General features: G+C 41.8%; 2 protein-coding genes across 2 annotated transcripts; both read left to right on the forward strand.

Annotated features, from left to right (window-relative positions):
- The first annotated feature begins 407 nt into the window (after positions 1 to 407).
- On the forward strand, positions 408 to 6,210 carry LOC149282187 (D-beta-hydroxybutyrate dehydrogenase, mitochondrial-like). The gene is made up of 5 exons (XM_089498517.1): positions 408 to 446; positions 1,401 to 1,511; positions 2,550 to 2,691; positions 3,112 to 3,264; positions 5,741 to 6,210. Exons 1-5 carry the CDS (start codon positions 408 to 410, stop codon positions 6,208 to 6,210), a joined length of 915 nt encoding a protein of 304 aa, XP_089354643.1.
- Positions 6,211 to 10,605: 4,395 nt separating this feature from the next.
- On the forward strand, positions 10,606 to 23,385 carry PPP1R2 (protein phosphatase 1 regulatory inhibitor subunit 2). The gene is made up of 6 exons (XM_089498518.1): positions 10,606 to 10,727; positions 15,582 to 15,689; positions 17,076 to 17,162; positions 17,375 to 17,466; positions 22,478 to 22,636; positions 23,345 to 23,385. Exons 1-6 carry the CDS (start codon positions 10,606 to 10,608, stop codon positions 23,383 to 23,385), a joined length of 609 nt encoding a protein of 202 aa, XP_089354644.1.
- The last annotated feature ends 572 nt before the right edge of the window (positions 23,386 to 23,957 follow it).

Consider the following 23,957-nt stretch of genomic DNA (forward strand, 5'->3'; position numbering starts at 1 on the left):
CCTTATACGAAGCCGCTGGCCCCCGGCTCCTCCCTTCCCTATGCTAAGCAGCTGGCCCTTTGCTCCTCCCCTCCTCATATTAAACTGCCCCTGGCTCCCTGCAAGCTGTCATACAGAGCGTTGACCAATACAGTATAGCAGTCAGTAGCGTGTCCTGGCTCCCCGGCTCCTCCTCTCCCTATGTTAAGCAGCTTCTCGGCTCCTCCCCTCCACATATTATGCTACTGCCCCCTGGCTCCCCGGTCCCACCCCTCCTCATATTATGCTGCCGCCCTGGCCCATCCCCTCCTTATATTAAGCCTCCCCCCCGCTCCTCCCCTCCCTGCATTAACCTGTTGAACTCTCCGTCTCCTCCCCTCGCTATATTAAGCTGCGGCCCCCCGGCTGGCAGTAGGCAGAGCGGAGGCATGGGGCTGTCAGCGGCACGCATCAGGGCCTGCCTGCTGGTATGCCTGTCTCTTGGCCTCACGCTGGTTCTGGGCTTCGGGCTCCCGGAGGCTCTGAAGTTGTTCTTCAGTCTGTTGGGGTTCCCTTGTGAGAACGCGTCACACTGCATTGTCCTGCTGTACTTTGTGTTTGTGCTGTGTGTGGCAGTGCCATCCCTGCCAAGGGGCACCCTACCAGTGAGTAATGCTGTTACCCTCTGTTCACAATGCAATGGCTTGCCAGCGGCAACGTGATACATCCCATGAATATATATACTACATGCTTTCCAAATGTAATTTTTAAATACATTTATATTTTTAATGTGGAAGAATAAAGCTAAAAACCATTTAGTGCCTCAGCGTCTTCTGCTACTTATTACTTAAGCTCATTAGTGTTCTGCTTTCATCATTGATGGCTGATGGGTGTTGTAGTCACACAAGAGATGGTCAATTGTTATACCGCAGAGGTCCCAAAAATGTATTTAACTTTACATATTTTTCTGTGTTGACCCATTAATCGGAAATTTGCTCCATGGCCACCAGAAAAATGCCAATCTTCTTTTAAAAGAGAACAAGCAGCCCAATCAGATAATAGTAATTTAATGTTATGTTTTATCCTGATTCTGGGTTTTTTAGGGGAAGTCTGATACAAAAAAAACACCTTTCTGTTCGATTTCACCGCAAATCGCTATGGAGATGAGTCACTCTGTTTGTCTAGATTAGGCCACGACAACGGCTAAAACACATTCATATGACTAATTCTTATGCAAAAACTAGAACTGATATACCGGTAAGTAAAGAAAATAAATGATTACATTTAACTTTCTTGAGTTATTTCTTCGTTTTGGTGTGATTTTTCAGTCATGTAGGTGGAGGTCCCCACACCATTGACATGTTTGAGGTGGGTGGTTGGGTGTTATTATATTTACTATGAAGTACAAAGATGTCGGTAACGTTTCTTTTTCTGCTTTCTAGGTACAGGGTAAAGAGGTGCTGATCACGGGCTGTGACACAGGATTTGGGTTTGCTTTGGCCAAACACTTGCACAAATTAGGATTTACAGTATTTGCTGGTTGTCTGTTGAAGGTGAGTGCAAGAACAGGAATATGTTTTCAAAATATCTCCAAGCTAACCCCAGTCCGAATGCTGGTGATAACACACCAGATGAGAGATTTTAAGTATTGCTTGTGTATTAAGAAGTGAAATGGTTCATTTCTAGCAGGATGTAAAATCCTTGAGTATCATGTTGGAGACCCCAATCTGATGCCATGCTTTTCAACAAGGACTTTCTTTGTAATTGATAAACTTGAATTTAAGTCAGGTATGTTTTCAAACATCATTCTTCCTTCAATGTGTCTATGGCTAGAGCTCAAGAAGCAGGTAAGAAAGATTGATGTGCATGTAATCCCCCACTTCTTTGGGAATCAAGTTGTCTGTTATTATCTGTCAGTGAGCATAGAAAAGTGTCTTTCCCAAACTGTTCCCACAAAGTTGGAAGCCTAACATTCTCGTCCAACATCAGTGCCTGACCTCACAAATGCTTTACTGGATGAATGGGCAAAATTCCCACAGAAACACTCCAAAATCCTGAAGAAAGCATGGGGGACCAACTACATATTAATGTCTATTTATTTAGAATATGATATCATAAAACTCCCTGTTGGTGTAACAGCCAGGTGTCCAATAACATTTGTCCATAGAGTGTGTGTGTGTATATAATATGTTACACAAATCCTTTTTTTACAATCAGGAAACCGTGTTTTAAGTGTTTGCAAGCTTAAGGCGCGGATTACATTTGCTCTGTACTTTCCACCAAACTACCAATTAAGAAACTACAAATGTTGGAGTCTATTGGAGCAGAAAAACTGCTTAGGCAGTTCTGGTAATCAGTAACAATGTTGTAGATTTATCAACTAATCCAGATTAATTTTGTTTTATTCATTTATTTATAAAGGGACAATACTAAGTGTTGCCTAGTATTCAAATCCGGTTTTCCTGTTTTGTGTGCAATACATTTATATTAATGCATTGCTGATCCTTTTAAGTATGTTGTGGATGCAGGGACGATACTTTGCAAGACACCTGAACTAATAAGTGATCTGCATATGCTTTTAATATTTTCAGGATAAAAATGGAGATGGCGCCCGGGAATTGGAAAGCGTTCAGTCTGAGCGCCTGAGAGTAGTTCAGATGGATGTATGCAGTGAGAAAGAGGTTGCTAGAGCACTAGAATTTGTAAGAAAGCACCTCAAAGACCAAGAGAAAGGTGGTTAATGCGTGCTACATATTGTCACTCTGTAATTTCATGTATGTTTACATTAGCAGCAGGTCCGTTTTTATATTCCGTCAAATGCTTTCTTAAATTAAACATCAACCAAGGTGACGATGGAATGGTAACAGAAGTGAATGTGTAGTTCCGTGGCTCAGACATATGCAGTCTTTTGATATATATAAAAAAGGTTATGCTACTTAATATACATACTACATATTATTTATATCATTTTGTTTTAAAATGTGCTGATTCTACTGTAAAATATTCCAGAGGCATAATGGTCACAAACATGGCAAAAGCCTACTGTTCTATAGAAGACAATGTCTACCCAACCCATATTTTGACACGTAGATCAGATACAAAATCCCTCCTAACTTTGTCAGGTATACTTATTTTAAAAATCTTCTTCTCCAGGTCTGTGGGGTTTAGTAAATAATGCTGGGATATCTACCTTTGGTGAGGTGGAATTTACAAGCATAGAAAAATATAAAGAGGTGGCAGATGTGAACCTTTGGGGAACGATACGGGTAACGAAAGCATTCTTGCCACTAATACGGCGTGCAAAAGGTGAGTGCTGTGGTACGTGATGATGGTTTTGGGGGTATAGTGTATGTATGGTCTATAAATGTTTTATCTTTGGGGGTAATCCTGATAATCTTTACAACAGGAAAAAGACTAGGTAGAAGCCGCTGGCATTAATTGGGTTAACACAGATTTGTGGGACATACAGTCTGCCATTCCTGTGATGTTACACTTTGCATATTTTCTGGTTTAATGTCCCGCCACTCGTACACTCTGTACATGTATAAGTGGCTTTTTTTTTTGTTTTGTTGTCATGGGTGTTAAATCAGGTTAAAAAATGGACCTTTGAGCGAAGGACCTACTTTAAAATCAATAACTTGCATAAAAGTTTTGTTTTGTTTTGTTTTTATATTAAAACTTCTTTGTCCATTGCTTTTTTAGTTGTACTCCCACTAAGCAGATCACTGGCAACTTTATTATATTTCAGTTGTTCAGGGGTGAGCATGAGTGAAATGTTTTGGCCGGGGGGGGGGGGGCGTGCAGGCCTGTCAAGTGGCAAATGTACATATTTTGGACACTAACACACAGTCATGCTACAAACATATCTACACTAACTCACACTCAAGCATGCATATACAGCCATGCTAACGCACACAGTCATGTTCACACTCCCACACATGTACCTCTCTAAATCTCACTCTCTGCCTGCATTGCTCCGTAATCCTTACACTCTCTCCCTCCCATTGCCCCCTTACCTACCTGCACTTTCACCACAGGGTCAGGTAACAGAGCTTTCTACTTTTTTTCTTTAGAATTTAGGAGCGCTCTTGAATATGTTAAACTCCTGCAGGTGCTCATGGTGTTGGGGGTTATCTAAAATATGGCACTCCCTGGAGGTTTATTTATTGACAGATGTCTGCTGCAGGGCCGGCCCAAGACATAATGCCGCCTGGGGCAAAGTTTAAAATAGCACCCCCCCATTATCTACCCTTCCTCTGCCGCCCCCCCCATTATCTACCCTTCCTCTCCCTCCCTATTGTCTACCCTTACTCTCCCTCCCTCCCTATTATCTACCCTATCCCCTCCCCTTTGTACTTGCCTTTCAGCAGTCCTGCGGTGAGTCTCCCTGCTCGGTCTCGGTGCCGGCTCGTAATGCTAAGCGCCGGAAATGATGTCATCTTCCGGCACCGAGACCGAGCTAGAGGGCTCGCAGAGGAGAGAGAGGGGCACCGAGTGGGTACTGACAACTTGGTAAGTGAAAACCATTTGGCGCCCTCTCTCTCTTCCGCTTTAAAAAAAAAAAAAGGGGGCTTGGGGTGGCAAAGTGCCGCCCCTTCAAAAGTGCCTCCTGGGGCAATTGCCCCACTCTGCTCCATGGTAGGGCCGGCCCTGGTCTGGTGTTAAATGTACGATGGATAACTAAATCTATTAGGTTGTTTGATCTAAAAGTTCCACTGTGAACTGGAGGAAAAAGTCATGCTATTTCAATCACATCAGTAGAAAGCAAAACACTTCCCAGCAAATGGTGAACAGAATCAAGGAACCTGAAAGTCACCCAAAACTGAATTACGCTTGGATTAAGTATTTTTAATCTCCCTAAATCCCAGATTTTTTCCAGCAAGGTTGTAGCTCACCTCTTACAGTCTACTTCAGTGGGAGCGATTTCTAGCTCTATAATGTCTATACTTATGCGAAGGGTATTTGTTGGGTATGTGACCACTCAATAATATAGTGTTTTTACAAAATGAGGCATTACTAAAGCCATAACAGTTTTTTATAACATTTACACAATTCATACTGGATGTGTGGGAGATATTAATTATGTGTGCAGACACTGAAGCATTGAAAGGGTCAGTATAATGCCCCTACCGCACCAAAACAAAATACATATTAAAGTACTTTTCTATGGGTTCCTTAAAAATAAAAAATAAAATATGATCCTATGATTCTTGCTACTGATTGGCTATATCAAGCAGCCAGTGGGTGGAAGGAAAGAGCTCTTAAATCAACATGTGCATTGAGGTCTCCTGTGATGTTCTAGAGCCAGCGCTGGACTTGATTGGTGGTAAGTATATAACATGGTAGGAGATCTATCGGACAGAAATAGATGTGAGGGAGAGGAGATTTGAGGAAAGGAGCAAGTGCATATGGGAAAAATCCGCCCGCTACCTCACTTGCATTTGCAATATTTTAAAGGGACATCTCACCTATCATGTGTGTTAAAGTGCGTATGGTGGCTGCAATTATTTCTTTTAAATGTCTCTTTGCATCAGGAACAGATAAAAATCCCACACATGGATTTGTTGCTGACATAAAGAAGTTCATAACTGCACACCCTACCCACTCAGTGCTCCAGATACCAGCCAAGTTTGCCTTCATACACTTTCTTAATGTGAAGGCTTCCATCATATCGTTTTGGCCAACACCTTTATACCCATTCAGGAAAGATACTGGTGCACTTTTTGCATTGTTTTGCATACCCATTGCTGTTTTTGTTAATTTTTTTCATTTTCCCCTTGAGGCCGTGTGGTTTGCATGGCAAGCATGCTTGGAAGAATGGGTAGCCCATCCCGGTCTGGCTACTGTGTATCTAAATATGGAGTGGAAGCCTTCTCTGACTGCCTGAGACAGGAAATGTACAGATGGGGAGTCAAGGTTATTTCCATCGAGCCTGGAAACTATATCGCTGCCACTGGAATTTTCACCAGAGACAGCGTAGAAAGGCGAGGCGCAGAGATGTGGGAAAAAGCATCAGACGTTGTGCGAGAGGATTATGGGGAATCTCATTTCACGCAGCTAGTCTCCAGTATGAAATCCTTTGTGAGCTCAGGCTCAAAAGACATGAATGATGTTCTTGATGCTATTACAGATGCCCTTTCTTCAAAATACCCATATACACGGTACAACCCCATGGAAACCTATTGGTGGTTAAAACTCCAAATTATGACGCACCTGCCAACAGCCATTGCAGACCGGCTTTATACCCGCTGAAAAAAGAAATGTGAAATTACTACTGTTCAAATAGTGATTCAGATATAAAGTGGAAGGTGAGACTTCTATAACTCATGGAAGAAAAAGTGTTTGAATATGCCTTGGTAAACATTTCATCTGTATGCATTAGCCAGGTTGCTAGCAACTGACAAACGTGCTCTGTTTTATATAACATGAATATGAACGAGGAAAACAAATGAAGTAAATAAAATATAATGGGATCCCTTCTAGCGCTGGGAGACTGAAACCACGCTTAAGCTGTTCCTTAACAATTTGCACTATTTAAAGCAGGATCTCCAATGAAATGTAACCAATTTGATTGATTACTAGAGAAAAGGAACTAGTGATAGGGCTGCAGCAAAGCAAGAATTCTTGCAGCTTTCTAATACCACTCATTCACGTGCTCTGGTACTCTTGCCTGTGTTCATCATAAGTACTTTTCACAGTAAAACAGTACTAATCAAAATATACCCAGTGCAGCTTACATATTATGCCATGTAGTATTATATTGCAATTGCTTTCATTTTGCTATGCGTTTCACAGGTTATCGGATACACTATAATTGTATATCTTATTTTTGGGTTACAAACACAGCTATGACCTGACACCCCTTGCAGGTAATGTATATGGGCAAGCACTTGGATCAAATCAGGCATGCTATAGTAATGATAAAGATATCTATTAAACAGCTGATGACTAACAATGTCAACCCCCCAGGGCAATGCCAGGAGACAGTAACCCCCGGGGCACAGGCCAGGTAGACAATAACTTTCAACAAAGAAAAAGTGTCATGTGATCTTTTGGAACCTCTCCTCCATAAAATGTATATCGCCTTACACTAGACTCCTTCTCTTGGATCAATATGGCCTTATCCTTTTTCATTTTGTGTATGTAACAGGGCTAGCATTTTTAAATTAAATGTACTGGCATGTTCAGATAAAGCAACAACATTTGATATGAAACAAAAATCTTTCATGTAATTATTTTGAAGATTATGCAGAAACATCATTAAAGCTGTGAAACATTTACTTGCATTTTTTTTTTGCATTGAGATTCTTTGCATGATTTCACTATTGTCTCCGTTTTAATGCGATACAATAATGTTAATTGGAGATATTTAGTTAAAACCAACGGGAATATTTGACCTCCAGGGCGCTGAGATGTCCTATGTGGTAGCACTCAGGCTTCACTTGTAAAATCAAAAGCTAGGGATTTTGATTGAGTTAGTTAAAGGACCAAACATACATTACGGTCTGGGTAGCTGGTTCTAAGATGTTCCCAGATATGGTGACTATATTGGCCATCTTCCAGGACACATATATATTTAACACGTTGCTGACCAGCGCATTTATATAGCAGCGACAATTTAAGCAGCGCTTCTTACAATACATATATTCAGAGGATATGACAAAACTGGAATTTACAGACTATGAAAAGCCATATTGACCCATAGTCCGGCAGACCCGGCTAGATCCTCAACGGGTCGGCCTGGGGCTGTCCGGGAAAGTTAGGTGGGTATTAGATCGGTTCTGCTCCACAGTCTTTGGAGTCTCTTATAATTTGGGCAACGTGGCACTCTGTACCAAGGTCCATAGTCTGTAGGGAGGAGACTGGCTCTCAGGCCCCTCCAGAAACCCATGGCACGGAGAATCGAGGTGTCCTGCAGAGGATCATCCTCTCTGTCTGCCGGTGGGGGTCTGCATCGCACAGACAGCCTCCGTTACTGCCCTTCACTTACACTGAGGCTTCTATGAACCTGCAGTGAAAGTGCCTGTCAGCAACGGAGGTTCACAAAACACCAGGGAGGCGGGAGAGAGGCAGAGCGGTGTATGTGAGGGGGGAGGAGTCAGAGGGGTGTATGGGAGCCACCCTCCCCATACACCACTCTGGCTCCTCCCCCTCCCATACACCACTCTGCCTCCTCCCCCTCCCATACACCACTCTGCCTCTCTACCCGGCTCCCTGGTGTCTTGTGAACCTCCGTTGCTGACAGAAGGCAGAGTGGTGTATGGGAGAGGGGAGGAGGCAAAGTGGTGTATGGGAGGGGGGAGGAGGCAGAGTGGTGTATGGGAGGGGGAGGAGGCAAAGTGGGGGGCATATCCGGGGGCATAAGACATATCTGGGGGCTCAGTTGCATATCACTGGCATATAAGGAGTATAAGGCATATTGGGGGCACAGTGGCGTATCAGGGGGCACAGTGGAATCTCTGGCATATAGGAGGTATAAGGCATATATGGGGCAGAGTGGCAAGCTGGGGGTCAGATGTGCATAACTGGGGGCAGTTTGGTAAATAAAAGAAAATCTAAACAAGGCTTTTTTCTCAGTTTTTTATTAAATATGAAAAATTGTTAACATATGAATTAATATTTACTAATAACTTTGTATTAAAACCTAGTTTGAGAAACACTGTGTTTGGGTTCTTGTAGCTTTATTATTATGTCAGTAAAATAAGAAGGTGAATAGATAGAGAGAGGCCATTGCGATAAAGAGATGAAAGTGTAAATTGTATGTTTTTTTTATTACATTATTTTAAATTAAAAAAAATTGCATTTTTTTATCCGATTAATCGAAAAAATAATCGGCCAACTAAGCGATTATTAAAATAATCGTTAGTTGCAGCCCTAAACGGCACTTACTAACCCTTGGCCGTCACACGTACATTAACCCCTTCAATCCCCTATAGACGTACCGGGACGTCCAAAAAACGCCTATTAAGAAACCCCTATGGACGTCCCGGTACGTCCAGCCCTTCGTGCAGAGTCAGGGACACATCCCTGCCGCTGCACGGGAGATCAGGCTGTCGTTTGACAGCCTGGACTCCCCACTGACAGCAGAAGCCGGCATTGCCGGCTTTCTGCTGTCCGATCTCCTGTAACAGCTTCCGGCATGAAAGCCGGTAAGCTGTTACATTGCAAACTGCCCGATCGCGCAGTTTCAAACGTGCGATCGGGCATTCCCTTCCGGTTTGCGTCACTGCTGACGTAACCCGGAAGGTCATCGGAGGACAGGATATCCCCTGCAGGGATATCCTGTCCTCCGATGAGGCACAGGGGGATCGTGGGGAGGGGAGTGAGAAACCATGTCTCTCACTCCCCCTCCCGTCCTGAAACAGAAAAGCTGCAAAAAAATATTTTTCATTCATTTAAAAAATATTAGAAAAATCATTAAAATAATAATATAAATAATACTAAAAAAAATTATAATGTGAGCTGTGATGTCATTGTGACATCACTGGCATGTTCAGGAGGTCCCTAGGAGGACCTCTAACCATTTCTGTGTAAAAAAAATATATAAAAAATACCAAAAAAAATTATTAAAAAACCTTACTTCCCATTGCCCTAGCATAACATCTAGCCAGTATAACCCTCCTGCCCCCGTTCACAACCCCCAAACCCGTTACGCCATAGGCATAACAATTATATAAAATTGTACACCTTATAGTATGCTCCCTGGTGCTGGGAAAGTCTGGAAAATCTATATAAGTTAGGTATTTCTGAAATCAGGACACCTGAATTGATAAACTTGGAGGGGATTTTCCATCACTTTACCTCATTTTTTGAGGATTCAGAGGGAAAATGTAAAAAAAATTAGGGTTTTTTCTAATCTTCGCTAGTTTTTACTAAATTTCTCATTCTAAGTTTGCAGCTAATCATCCAACTATGGTATCAAAAGAAAGCTCTATCTCCTTGAAAAAACAATATATAGTTTACATGGGTACACTATTCACAGGAAACGAGAATAATCGCTAAACCGACATACCGCAAAAATGGCAAAATTGCTCCGGGCTTTGAGGTACCAAAAACCCCTGGGATTGAAGGGGTTAAGTGGTGATGGCCCTGGGGAAAAAATGACACGGTCACTCTACTGTAGCGCTGGGGATAAATTAACCCACTGTGCCACTTTCAAACTTTTATCTGCTCTTAAAACGGTGCCTTATATTACAAGGGAAAGCGTATTAAAATTCAGGGCAATGTCTCTAAAACCTGTACTATGGTAGATTTACAATCCATATCAAGCGCTTATTTCAAACTTGCAATAATCGCCAGAAAAGTCACTGATGTCTGCGCTAGTGCGCTCACGCAGCACCACACGCGCAACTGTGAACAAAACGCGCGCAAGTACAGTCTCCGCTCGCTCTGTCAATCACAATGCGTCATTCGCAGGTTTGACAACAATTGTAAGAGTTCTAAACTCAAGAGTGTCGTCTAAGGAGGCTTTGTACATATACATTGTGCCTCGGTGAAGAGCTGACTCTAGTATATATTACTCTAAAAGAAAAAAAAATGTCATGCCGTCCCGGAAATGACGCGTGACAGCGCCTGCCGTTGACATAGTGGGCGAAGCCTCTGGTGTAGTTGTTTTAGAGTGGTTGCACCGGTCCCTGGATCAGGGATATGGCGGCCCAAACGCAGAGACCAGTAAAAGGCATCTTAAAGAACAAGAACAACTCCGAGCCTTCCGTGTTGTGCCCGGTCAACAACCCCGAATTATATCCGGACCGGGAGGACGATCAGAGGTAAGGGTGAGAGAGCAGTGACCCTCAGCTTTAAACCCCATCTAACCGCAAACTCACCGGGGTTTGCAGTGCGCATACTCCTCCCGCACGGTGTTATAAGGAGTCACAGTAACTGCGCCTCTTCTGTTTAGCAGGTGTAGATATTAAGTAAAGTGAAATGATTTCGCCACATAATAATTCGGATGACTTCCTTAGAATGGCGATGAATTCTTATTATGCACATGGCTAAGTTCAGACATGACCACATATGGTAATAGACATCCCGCATGTGCGAAATATACGCAGGTTAGTGCCTAGGGGACACTTAGTGCATATGATAGCTGCATGATCCCTTTAAATATTCCTGTGTCACACTTGCAAAATGCTTCGGGGCTCCAGACAGCTGCAGCTTCTACTAAAGGTAAGTGATGTATATTATTCTTAAAAGTAGTCCAATATGATTATTTTTTTTAAGGATGCAGTCTGGGACACTTAAGCTTAGGTCTGGTTTAAGAGTCGGATATCACACTCCTTATGAGAGTTCTAAAGAATCTCCTTGCAGCAAGATGCTATTTATCTCACACAGTTAACCATCAAAATCAGCCAAACTTTCTGGGTTTGGATAATGTTTTCAAGGTGTCGGCATGTGTAAGCACTAAATCACACTGTTGATGAGCACTATTTTTTTTTAGTTGTTTTGTGGCTTCTGGAGTCACTGCGGAGCCAAGTCGCTGTTTTGGCGGGATGAGTGGGTTGTGACTTTTGGCCACTGTTTCTCTTTGTAGACTTTAGTGGCTCACCCCCTTTGGAGAGAAGGGCTAGAAGATCCAGCTCCCTCGTTTTGGCCAGGAAAGACGTGAAGGGTCTGTGTATGGGAAGTGCAGCCCCAGAACAAACAGATTGGGGACCTGGCTTCTACTGTGGCCCTACCACTGGAGAACCCAGTTTTATTTTTCCACAACTCTTAATGAGTGATAGACCCCACTCGTGTGCTCTGTGTGCGTTTTATTCTCACTATCTGGTGCACTCCATGTACTTAGAAGTCTCTTTCCATTTAAATGTCCTTTGTACTACCAATTTTCAGTACTCCTGTTGGTTCATTTGGATGTTTTGCATTCACTAAGCTTAGCATGCATATCAGTAAGTGCTTAAACTTTTCGCTGAGCTGTTGCCGCACTATAATGTAATGATGTATTACATACTATTTAATGCATCCATAATGCACTTTCTTCTCTAACGCATTAGGATATTTTTAGCCAAAAGCTGTTCCGTAATCCATTTTTTTTGGGATGGTGTTCTGCTGTCCACTTAATGCACGTACGTAGCTTGTGTTTGGTTTTATTTCATTACGCAGTCAGAAAACAATAATAATTCATTATGAAGGGCTGTCCCCAGTGAGATTTTCCTCTAGAAGCGTTCCGAGCTCGCCCATTATGTACAGTTGATCTGGGGATGTTTACTGAATGTCACATCACAGACATGTGTCAAGGAAACAGATTTCACTGCGTAATGAAATGCCATTAAAAGCAAATGAGCCCCGATCTACCTGGAAACTCACAATTTAGTGAATAACCCCCCTAATGTCCTAATCTGCATAGTATTAAAACATTTTTGCACAATAAATATTCCATGATCCACATAGAATGTCTTCCGTATTTTATAAAAGTTTGATCGTTGAGAAGTTTGATACACCAGCAAGCAGTGCCACCTGATATTCTTGAAGACTCTCACTTTTTATGCCCTACTTCAGGTAGAAAGCTATGTTCTACATTTATATCCTTTTCTGTTACTTTCTACCCTCCACTTCAGTCTTCCGCTTCTCAATACACTACCAGACCCCATTTAAACTCTAATATTGCTTCTTCATTTGTGTTCGGCACGGATTGTATAAAATCGTACATTGTTAACATCTTTCCATTGCTGTTTTGCTTTCACACTTCTCACCGCTTGTCTGTGGAAGGACATGTGACGAGCCTGGATAAGCCTTTTGGCCTGATCATCTGATTATAGTCCTTCCTGACTCATTTGCCTTTATTTTTATCCTTTGGTGTAGCAGTGTGGTAACTTTTGACTGTGATGCAAGTTCTATCTGAGCTTACTGAATAGCCCTGACTAAATATAAGACAGGGCTGCATGTAGTTGTGGGGATTAAATATACAGGTCAGGCAGGTACGATCGTTGAGGTTTAAAGTTTGTTATTGCCAGAGTTCTCAAGAGGGTCTGGAGAGACCTTCTTGGAAACTTTTGCAACTTGGTTATTTTTTTTTTTTTATTTTCTTTTAAGAACGCGCTTCTCTCTCTTTCTCCAGAGCGGTCACAGCACATCCTGGGGTGATTGTTCGGTGTTGCTGAATGCCTCGCTATCGAGGAATCCATCTTTTAAAATGGCCATCCGCCATCATACAGTGTATGACGCCCAGGGGAGGGGCCGGACATGCCGATCTCGGTGTTGCCGAGGCATTACAGCAACATGGTTTAAGCAAAGAAAGTGATCGTATAATACTTGTTTAATTCCATGTCATGCCAGGCACGTCACTGGTCCTTAAGTGACCATTTTTGCGTGATGTGCCTGACTTGTCATTGGCCGTTAAAGTTTGTTTCACTCTGGGTTTGGGCCAAGAGTGTTCTTGTGTATACATTTGTTTGGATAGGTTCATAAGTAATGTTACTTTTTTTGTTTTTCTTCATTATTCTAATTGTGTGTGTGTGTGTGTGTGTATGTGTATACGCCGTTATATCTCTTTTATGTTTATTATTGTGTGTTTGGTAATTATGGTTATGTAGGCGTCATACATCCCTTATAACCACATGTAGTGCCATATGCTTACTGACTTATGCAAGTCTTTTTTGAGTGGGCACCTATAGTTATGACATGTTTCTATACCGCCATATTTCAGTTGGTCCAGGAGCAATTTAAGGTCCGTTGTTGGTTGATCTAGACAGTAAGCTTAAAAACCTCGTTGAGTGAGTAGCAAGACATCTCTCTTACTATATTATTTCCTTCCACTGCTGACGACTTAACATTCTTTTACCTTTATGTAAAACAATGGTCTTGCTTCCACGCCCTGGGGGATGTGCAGTTCCCTCGACAGACCTTTCCTTATTTGATCCTTAAATGGATTTGTGGAGTTATTCATTATAGTTAAAAATGAGCACCACACAGAGATGATGGTTTATGGCAATGCTAATAAGGTCCTTGTTTTTAAGGTCCTGCTTTACAAGTAAGACTGGGGTATCGTAGTTTTTTTTGTTTGTTTTTGCAACTGTTTATTATGATGACAAATACCGCAGAAAAATACAACAAGAATCAATTGTCGTTTTCTCATACATATCAATAGCATAACATTGAACAGTTTCATAACAGTGACTCTGAGCAGAGAGAACAGTGTAAAGAATGCCATCAGCCACTCTTTCCAATTTTCCCATATCTGAAACAAATGCAGGTATCATGTAGTTTTAACACAAGGCTTTAAGGTAATAGAAACCTGGAATTTGACAGCAGATAATTTGGATCCTTATTTGTATTTCATCACCTCCAGAAGTTATTTGAATAGCAGTTCTGGTGGTAAATTCCATTGTACAGTGCGCTACTTGATACAGAAAGGGCAATGAGTCCTGGCATGACCAAGTATTGCCTCCCAGACCCTATTTTCTTTTTTTTTTGTAAATAAAAGTTTTTATTCAGATCCAAAAAGTCCGGTAAGAAACAACGGTACAGGCTCCAAGACATGTGTTAAAAGTTTACAGGGTACATCATTCTGAGGAAGAAAAATGGACATGAGTAAGGTTGCGACAAACATAGAAACCTTGGAAGTCGTATTATGTATGAGCCGTAACATTGTAGATAGTAGGATCTGAGATTTTGTTGTTTATGTATAACAAGTGAGCAGCGTTGGGAAGAAGGCTGATAAAGACATGAATACGTGTCTATTGATGCAGATAATTTGCTCACAGAAGTAAGAAAAGAAAAAAGAAAAAAAAATTTAACAAGAACCTAGAACAAAAGGTACATTCGATCGGAGCACATTTCATGGCACAATTTGGTATGTGATGTGGGTTCGGAAGAAACGGAGCTCAAGAGACTGGTGAAGTACTCAGAGGAAATATAGTCGCAGAGGGCATTGCGGAGAGAGAAAGATCCCCGATACGTGTGCATCGAGTGGTGAGACTCGGCAGGTGGAACGGTGGTAGTTGGTCAGGTGCGGCTGATGTATGTGTTGGTAGTGAGGCACAGGGTGCAGAAAAGTTAAGGGGCAGTCGGCGCCCTGGTGTCATATTGAAGCCATGGTGTCCAGACCCTTTGGAAGTGTAGTGACGTTGTGAGACATCTTTTCCAAAGCGCTATGATGATCAATAGCCCAGATCCTATTTTCAAGAACCTTGATCTGGGTGTTTGTGTGTGTGTGCGTGTGTGTGTAATATATATATTCTCCAGAATGGCATCCTTTTTGAACCTCTGCTGTACACCCTCTTTTGTGAATTAAAGCACCAATGATGCTGATCACCAACAAGGTTTTGAGTTGAGGGACCTGCTTTTCCCTTGGACCTGCTTTTCCCTTGGACCTTCTTTTCCCTTGGACCTGCTAAACTAGACATAATCTCCACTGGGCTATAGGAGATGCTCAGTGGTGGTTTAGCTGTATTTTCTCTTGTTCCTTTGCTTGCACAGGCAAGACTTCTACTCAGGAAATAAAGGAACGGGATGTAGAATACAATGCAATGTATTCTAATATAATGTTGTGTATTTTTTATTTGTAGGAAAGACAGGCTTGTTCTCCAGTATGCACTCTTTAATTTGATAAACAGTCAAAATGTTTGATGTTTTTGCCTTTTTGTATACATATCAGTTTAGTAATAACTTTTTTTTTTTTGTAGTAAGAAGTCCCAGAAATGGGATGAAATGAACATCCTTGCCACTTACCATCCTTCTGACAAAGACTATGGCTTAATGAAAATTGACGAACCAAGTACACCATATCACAGGTAATGGCGGTAGCTCACTCGTATGGCATGTATGTATAGCATGATGGCTGTATGGAAGTCTTTCGGTGGTACAGGATTTTATCCTCCATACTCAATTTGTGTTTATGAATTTATTTGTCATGGCAAACCTTTCGAATGGTATAACCTTACAAACACCAATACAGCTTATCCGTGTCTGGATGTAACTGTCCCTGTACATTTGTAATTATGAGGAAGGCACTAGAATATCAATAAGAGCAAAGTATGCAGAAAAACAAGAGGCAATGCTTCTGTGTCATTTGCGCCAACGAAATTCTTGCTCATTATGCTCTCCAGAAAACTCACTTAACAGTGAATTTCTCATGTTTAATGCTCAAGTCCTTACCAGTACACCCAGTTGCAGTCTTACAGAAGCCAAAGAGATGGGGCGAGTGGTAAGAGGGCTTTGTGCCTGGCTGAGACAGTGGGGAGAGTGTGAGAGCAAAAGGGTTAAAGACACTCGATTCCTGGTAACCTGTTACTATTTCTTGCAACCATCAAATGAACCCCTGAAATAATTCCTGTACTATCACCCCAGTACTGCAGTTCCCTGCTAGTGAGTTAGTATTAGAAAACAAAGACCAGAGCTGATTAATGTAATATTTAATCGCAGCGCTGTGTAAAGCAGTCCATAAAATAAAATTGGAGAAACATAAGAAATCCCTACATACAATTACCAGTATATGAGTCCTGGGAACTTCAGAGGGTAAAGTTCTCCTTGAGTTGGTGATGGGAAATTCTCCAAGACGCTTATTATAAATAGATAGACCACAGTTGTCTCAAAGAGAGGAGGCTCAGCAGTTTGGCCTGACCATTTATAGCCCACTCAATCAGACCTGGCGAATACTAGACATGCAATTTACAGCACACCTCTGTTTTTTGTCATTATCACGTTCCTTATTTTTACATTCAAAATGCTGGGTTTAACTGCTTGCAAAGTAGTCATTCTCGTAACCCATGACAGGAACACACACCCCTTGCCATGTTTGTTATCTACCAAAAGGATAAAATCTGGTGATATTATCTACTTATTTGATTTATGGCCTAGGACTTGTGTAAAGACTTTAAATAAAGAATATCCGGTATGCCGCTGGATCAAAGCCTACAATAAAATACATACACTGGGCTTAAGCCTTTGCTTGCCAGAGGCGTAGACAGTCCAACCCATGCCTTGGCATGACACCAGGTATTTGCAAGGAGGAGAAAAGTTAATTTAGAGGCGACACTTAGCTATCATATGCGTGGGACTGGAAGGGGGGGGGTATATATGAAATATGGATATAACTGTATTTCTAGTCTGGTAAAACTTTGTTTTCATTTTTGGGTAATGCTTGTATTTAGTGTAAAATGATTTTGTTTCTACCCAAGGATGGTTGGAGATGATGAAGATGATGAAGGAGCCATGAGTGACTCTGAGCCAAATGAAGCCCTCACTGCTGATGTGTTAGCTAGAAAGTAAGGCTTAGCCCTCTTTTTTATATATAACCATAACAATAAAAAGTAGATTTAATGAGACTAGTAGAGTACATTTTGTATACTTGGTCCACATTTGATGGCAGATAAGAACCATTTGGCTTATCTAGTCCACTTCTTCTATGTTTTTCTCTATCAAATATTCAAATGCTTAATTTGTGTGCTTATTGTTAAAACATGGCTGTCCTCTTCAGACTAGCAGCTGCAGAAGGAACTGATCCTAAAATCTTAACTCAAGAGGACAGCAGCGAGGAGGAAGAAGAGGAACTGACACCAGAGGAAAAAGGTACCGTTTAGGGATTTATTTATTTTGTCTCAAGTGTTTAGTACCTGGTTACCCTGACTGTTCTAGGTTCCGTGAATGAATGAGAACAAAGTGACATTAGCTGATGCTAATTTTCCCAGTAATGATGGTCAACATTGGAGAAGCTTTGGACTATGAGGCAAACTTGGTTCACTTCAGTAATCTAAATCAAAGCAATATACATATACGGTAGAAGTAGCTTTAACCCCTTCAGGACCGGGATTTTGATACTAACGTGTCGCTAAAGGACCGTAGCCGTTTTTGTGTTTTTGCCATGTCTTTCTTCAACTGTAATTTCTCTCTTATCAATTGGTGCACCCACACAAATCATATATTGTTTTTTTCAGCACAAGTAGGGCTGGGTAGTACATATTAAGCTGGGTAGTACATTGTTTTGTTTGAAATAAACTGGAAAAAGTGGGGGAAAAATGAAAAAAAAACGCATTTTTTTACAGTTTTGTATACATACAAATTGTACACACATTGAACCGATGGGAAAAAATTATCCCAAATATATTCATTAAGTTGTCCTGATTTGGAAACCACCCAACATGGCCAGGATTTTTATCTATTTTGACCAGTATAGGGCAAATATTGCAAGGCATGCATCACGTTTTTGAAATGTAATTTTTTTCAAATTTGGCATGGTAGTCTAATAACTCCAATAGTTGTCACAGATACTGATTATCACCCCAAAATTATGTTTATGAAAAGTAGATAAGTCAAGGTGTACAACTAGGGTCATTTTGACACTTTTCAAACAGGGATTTTATCGCCAATTGCTGCCAAATTTTGAGGTATTTTTATATTTTTTTGGTTTTTTTTGCATATGTTGCAATGTTGCTTTAGATTTTATATTATATTTTGTATAGAATATGTGCAACTGCAGAAAAAAACACCAAATTGTGTTCACCAACATCCCCCGGTTCCAACAAGGCCTCACATGCATGGTTCATGCATTTTTTGAGGAAGCTATGAGGGCAAAACTGGAACATGCGCATTTTCGTTTTCACATTTGGAATTTTCAGAAATTGGTTTCCTGGGCCCATATCCCATTTGGGACATTTTGGAAGCCCCCCACTGTAAATTACCCCATAAAAGTATATATTTATGAACAGTAGACAAGTCAAGGTGTTCAACTAGGGTAGTTTTGACAGTTTTCAGCTAGCCATTTCTTCACTGATGTCTGCCAAAGTTCACGGAAAATTTATTTTATTGCGTTTTTAACAAATACATTTCAATGTTAAAATTTATTTCTTGCACAGCATATGTGCAACAGTGGAAGAAAGCACCACATTTTGTTCACCAACATCCCCCGGTTCCAACACGGCCTCACATGCATGGTTCATGCATTTTTTGAGGAAGCCATGAGGCCATAGCTGGAACATGCGCAAGTTTTCAGGAATTGGTTTACTGGGCCCATATCCCATTTGGGACATTTTGGAAGCCCCCCCCACTGTAAAGTACCCCATAAAAGTATATATTTATGAACAGTAGACGAGTCAAGGTGTTCAACTAGGGTAGTTTTGACAGTTTTCAGCTAGCCATTTCTTCACTGATGTCTGCCAAACTTCACAGGGAAATTATTTTACTGCTTTTTTAACGCATACATTTCAATGTTGCACTGAATTTCTTGCACACCATAAGTGCAACAGTGGAAGAAAACACCACATTTTGCATGCATTTTTTGAGGAAGCTATGAGGGCAAAACTGGAACATGTGCATTTACATTTTTTTTTTTTTATATTTTTTTTCATCAGATTACTTGTAAGTGACAGGTTTAGGCCGCTGACATCAATCAGGGAGACCGATCAATAATCAGCGACTTAAAATGTTACCGACAAGTGATCAGGTAATAATTATGATTATTTCATTTATTAATAATTTGTGTTTTTTCATAATTACCCTAGATGACCCCTCTCTCTTTGTAGAGCAGGGTCATCCGTGGGCTGCCATATTGATCCGATCACTCCTATTGGCCAGGAGCGATCTGATCAGCCCAGCCCAGCATTTGACCTCGAAGCACCCTGGACTTGTCAGTGCTGTTGTTTTTTTTTTTAATTATTATTATTATTTTATAAAATTTTTTTTAAATTTATTTTTTAATTTTTTTTTTTTTAATTTTTTTACATTTTTTTTTTTAACTCTTTCAATGCTGATGCTCCATTGAAGCACAGCATTGACTGATATCTAGTCCCCACAAGCTTGTGGGGACTAATATTAACCCCTGCAATGCTGCGATGGGGGTCATACACAATCACAGCATTGAAGGGGTTAATTGAGGTAGAGGGGGGGTAGGGGTTAACTGAGGAAGGGTGGGGGGGTCTGGTCTCCACACTCATGTGGAGACCAAAGAACCCTGTCTCCCTGTCCCTGAAGCTACCTCTGGCAGCTGGGACACAATCTCCAATAGACTGGAGATTGTAGGGGAGGAGTCTCTCTGATCAGTCCTACAGGACTGATCAGAGGACTTCTGGGGGGTCGTTTTTGCTGTTGCTGGTCTGCCTGGGCTTCCAGGCAGACCACCAGCAGCAGAGCCCCCTACAAAACGGGAATTAACCCCTTCAATGCCGCAATCATGGAGCGATCAGGCAGCAGGGGGGTGTTGGATCAGGTCCCCACACTTGTGTGGGGACCCATTCAACACCCCCCCCCCCCCCTTCCATGAAGCTGCTGAAACCGCGATTGCAGATTTTTCTCCGTGGGAGTGATCGTGGGCTTGGGGGCGGGCTTAGACAGGCTGTGCTGTCTGCCCAGGAGTCCTGGGCAGACAGCAGCAGCAGCGCCCCCACGATCACCGCGATTGTGGTGATGTGGGGGCGTTTTTTGGAGGAGACGTACCTGGTACGTCCCGGTCTACCGGTGACTGTTAACCAGGAAGTACCAGGTACGTCCCGGTACTGAAGGGGTTAAAGGTGTTGTGGAATATGTCATTAAACATATGTAGACCATAGGAGCAGCACTGTTAACTTCCTGTATTCAGTATTAGGATGATTATTCATCCTCCATAAAGTATCCCTCCCCTTTTGTTAAATTACTATAGCTCTGTTGTAAGTAGGGCTGCAACTAACGATTATTTTAATAATCGATTAGTTGGCCGATTTATTTTTTCGATTAATCGGATAAAAAAAATTCAATTTTTTTTCAATTTAAAATAATGTAATAAAAAAACATACAATTTACACTTTCATCTCTTTATTGCAATGGCCTCTCTCTATTCACCTTCTTATTTTACTGACATAATAATAAAAGCTACAAGAACCCAAACACGGTGTTTCTCAAACTAGGTTTTAATACAAAGTTATTAGTAAATATTAATTCATATGTTAACTATTTTTCATATTTAATAAAAACTATGAGAAAAAAGCCTTGTTTAGATTTTTTTTTCATTTACCAAACTGCCCCCGGTTATGCACATCTGACTCCCAGCTTGCCACTCTGCCCCCATATATGCCTTATAGCTCTTATATGCCAGTGATATGCAACTGAGCCCCCTGATATACCTTTTACCCCCAGATATGTTTTATGCCCCCCTGATATGCCTAATATCGATATGCCTTATACCCCCTATATGCCACTGAGCCCCCTGATATACCTTTTACCCCCAGATATGTTTTATGCCCCCCTGATATGCCTAATATCGATATGGCTTATACCCCCTATATGCCCTGAAATTCATAATACCCCCCATACACCACTATAACTCACCCATACACCACTCTGGCTCCTCCCCCTCCCATACACCACTCTGGCTCCTCCCCCTCCCATACACCACTCTGGCTCCTCCCCCTCCCATACGCCACTCTGGCTCCCCCCCCTATACCACTTTGCCTCCTCCCCCCTCCCATACTCCACTCTGGCTCCTCCCCCTCCCATACACCATCTGCCTCCTCCCCCTCTCATACATCACTTTGCCTCCTCCCCCTCTCATACATCACTTTGCCTCCTCCCCCCCCTCCCATACTCCACTCTGCCTCCTCCCCCCTCCCATACTCCACTCTGCCTCCTGTCAGCAACGGAGGTTCACAAGACACCAGGGAGCCGGGTAGAGAGGCAGAGTGCCGTATGGGAGGGGGAGGAGCCAGAGTGGTGTATAGGAGGGTGGCTCCCATACACCCCTCTGACTCCTCCCCCCCCCCCCCCCTCCCATACACCGATCTGCCTCTCTACCCGGCTCCGTTACTGACAGGCACTTTCACTGCAGCTTCATAGAAGCCTCAGCGTAAGTGAAGGTGAGTAACGGAGGCTGTCTGTGCGATGCAGACCCCCGCCGGCTGACAGAGAGGATGATTCTCTGTCAGCCGGTGGGGGTCTGCACGATGCGCACAGCCAGCCTCCGTTACTGCCCTTCACTTACGCTGAGGCTGCAGTGAAAGTTCCTGTCAGAAACGGAGCCGGGTAGAGAGGCAGAGCGGTGTATGGGAGGGGGAGGAGTCAGAGGGGTGTATGGGAGGGGGAGAGAGACGGAAGTGAGAGACCGGCCGACAGTGAGGGGAATCCAGGTCCCCTGCAGCGTTGCGGGGGATCTGGATTCTAGTGCTATAATCCGATCTCTGTTTGAGGTCGGATTATAATTTTTATAATCTATAAAAATCGATTCGATTAATCGATAATGAAAATCGTTGACAACGATTTTCATTATCAATTATTATCGATTAGTTGTTTCAGCCCTAGTTGTAAGCTTGTTCTAGCAGCCTTTGTAAGGGTGGCGTATTGAGAAAGGAGATCATTTCAGAACAGTAAAGTAGTCCCTATTACACTCAATATATCAAACAAATAGACAAATAAAAACAGCTAAATGTTCCGAAGATGAGAACAATGAAACTTTTAGTTTTGTGAGTACCGCTAACTTGTGCAGTTATTTTAATGTGATGTACCCATGTTCAATATTGGGTCTACTGGCTTTCCTTTGTTTCTGACTATTCTATGAATGTAAGAAATTGTATACAGGGACTTTTTTTTTTTACACTTTTTTTTTTTTTTGTTTGCCCAGAAAAGAAAAAGGAATTTGAAATGAGAAGGAAATGTCATTACAACGAGGCGATGAACATTAAGCTGGCAAGACAGCTGATTGCAAAAGAACTGGCAGGGGAAGAAGATGAGGAAGATGAAGACGAAGATGAAGAGATGCAGGATATCACAGACACTGAAGGTCAGGAAATCAAATGTTTAGTCCTTTTACGTGACTCTGGATTTGTCAAGTTACTGTGGGGAACGAAAAGGCATTTTTTCTTTTTTTAAATAAAATTGCAGAAGGAGTATTTTATATATAAATGTGTGTGTGGGGGGTGATGAGTACTATAGAAGTGTCTGATCAGGGCACTGAGTGGAGTTAAATGGACAGTTTGATATCCTATGCTTCAATATGCATTTGTTATCTGTATGAATCAAAGTAGTCACCTTTAGGAGAAGCAGCAAATCCAGAGCTGCAGCGTTCTGCCCCTTCTGCAGTTTTTAGTCTTTGCAAGGGGAATCATCTATTGTGTGCATTGAAGTAAACCTGATGAGTCCTTTAACAGCGAGCACCCTATAGATAAGGTCTAAAACCAGTCCAGTACCAGTATTATCAGTTGTATCCCCTTCATAATGAAGGCATTTTTACACTTTCCTGCTTTGTCATTGTTCAACCGTAATTTTCATCACTCTGGAGCACCGTCAGTCATTCAGTATTACTCTTAGAAGCCATATATTAAAATCTGTCATCTGAAGCCTTGTCTGCTAGGTATCTTTTTAGTTCCACGTTCCCACTCCCATCCCACAGTATCCTACATTGTTTTTTTTCCATGCAAGCATAATGCATTTGCGCAGTACACGGATTTAACCTCTGTTGCTGAATATTCCTTTGTTTCTCTTTATACAGTTCATCCCGACCAGCTGCAGAACAATGACCAAGTCTTATAGAGGAAAGCTGTGCTGCTCTGCTTTATTGCCACCACAATGCACTGTACTGCAGCCCTATGGACTACATTGAGGAGTATGTGAAATATACTTCTCCATTGCCAATGTTATGTCTTGATTCTTTCATTAAGCAGCAGTCTGATTACTGATTTGTAGGCATGTCTGACATCTGCCTTTTCACAAGATGGCAGACCGGGTATGCTAGTGTTGGTTTACAGAGTTTACCTACAGTCATTAAATGCAGTGTAAATTTGCCATTTCATAAGACACTGTATGGTTCTTATCTTAATTCAGACATGTTGGAAAGGGTAACCAGAAAGTATCATTGGGGAACAGAATATCATAGAGCGTTTAAACGAGTTGGGCTGTAGGAAATTTACTAATTTTGATAAGATTATATTATGGTATGCACGTTGTGCTTAAATTAGCAGGACATGTGCACCATTGAAGCTAAAGTTTCAAAATATTCCTTTTTTTTTTTTTTTAATTTGATGTTGCTCAAGGTACCTCGACAGTTAAATCTTTCTAATTTCAAAAGATAATTGGCTAAATTCATGCTGAGGAGACATTGTTGT

Source organism: Sceloporus occidentalis, unplaced genomic scaffold, assembly GCF_023333645.1.
Source record: "Sceloporus occidentalis isolate IW3139 unplaced genomic scaffold, rSceOcc1.0.p SCAF_121, whole genome shotgun sequence".
NCBI classification, from domain to species: domain Eukaryota; kingdom Metazoa; phylum Chordata; class Lepidosauria; order Squamata; family Phrynosomatidae; genus Sceloporus; species Sceloporus occidentalis.

Bases quoted from the DNA above. Each gene is read 5' to 3' on its own strand.
- LOC149282187 (XM_089498517.1), top strand. From the start codon at position 408: ATGGGGCTGTCAGCGGCACGCATCAGGGCCTGCCTGCTG. The intron at 1,512-2,549 runs GTGAGTGCAAGA...TAATATTTTCAG, and splicing joins TTGCTGGTTGTCTGTTGAAG to GATAAAAATGGAGATGGCGC. The intron at 3,265-5,740 runs GTGAGTGCTGTG...TTTCCCCTTGAG, and splicing joins ACTAATACGGCGTGCAAAAG to GCCGTGTGGTTTGCATGGCA.
- PPP1R2 (XM_089498518.1), top strand. From the start codon at position 10,606: ATGGCGGCCCAAACGCAGAGACCAGTAAAAGGCATCTTAAAGAACAAG. The intron at 10,728-15,581 runs GTAAGGGTGAGA...TTTTTTTTGTAG, and splicing joins GACCGGGAGGACGATCAGAG to TAAGAAGTCCCAGAAATGGG. The intron at 22,637-23,344 runs GTCAGGAAATCA...CTCTTTATACAG, and splicing joins GGATATCACAGACACTGAAG to TTCATCCCGACCAGCTGCAG.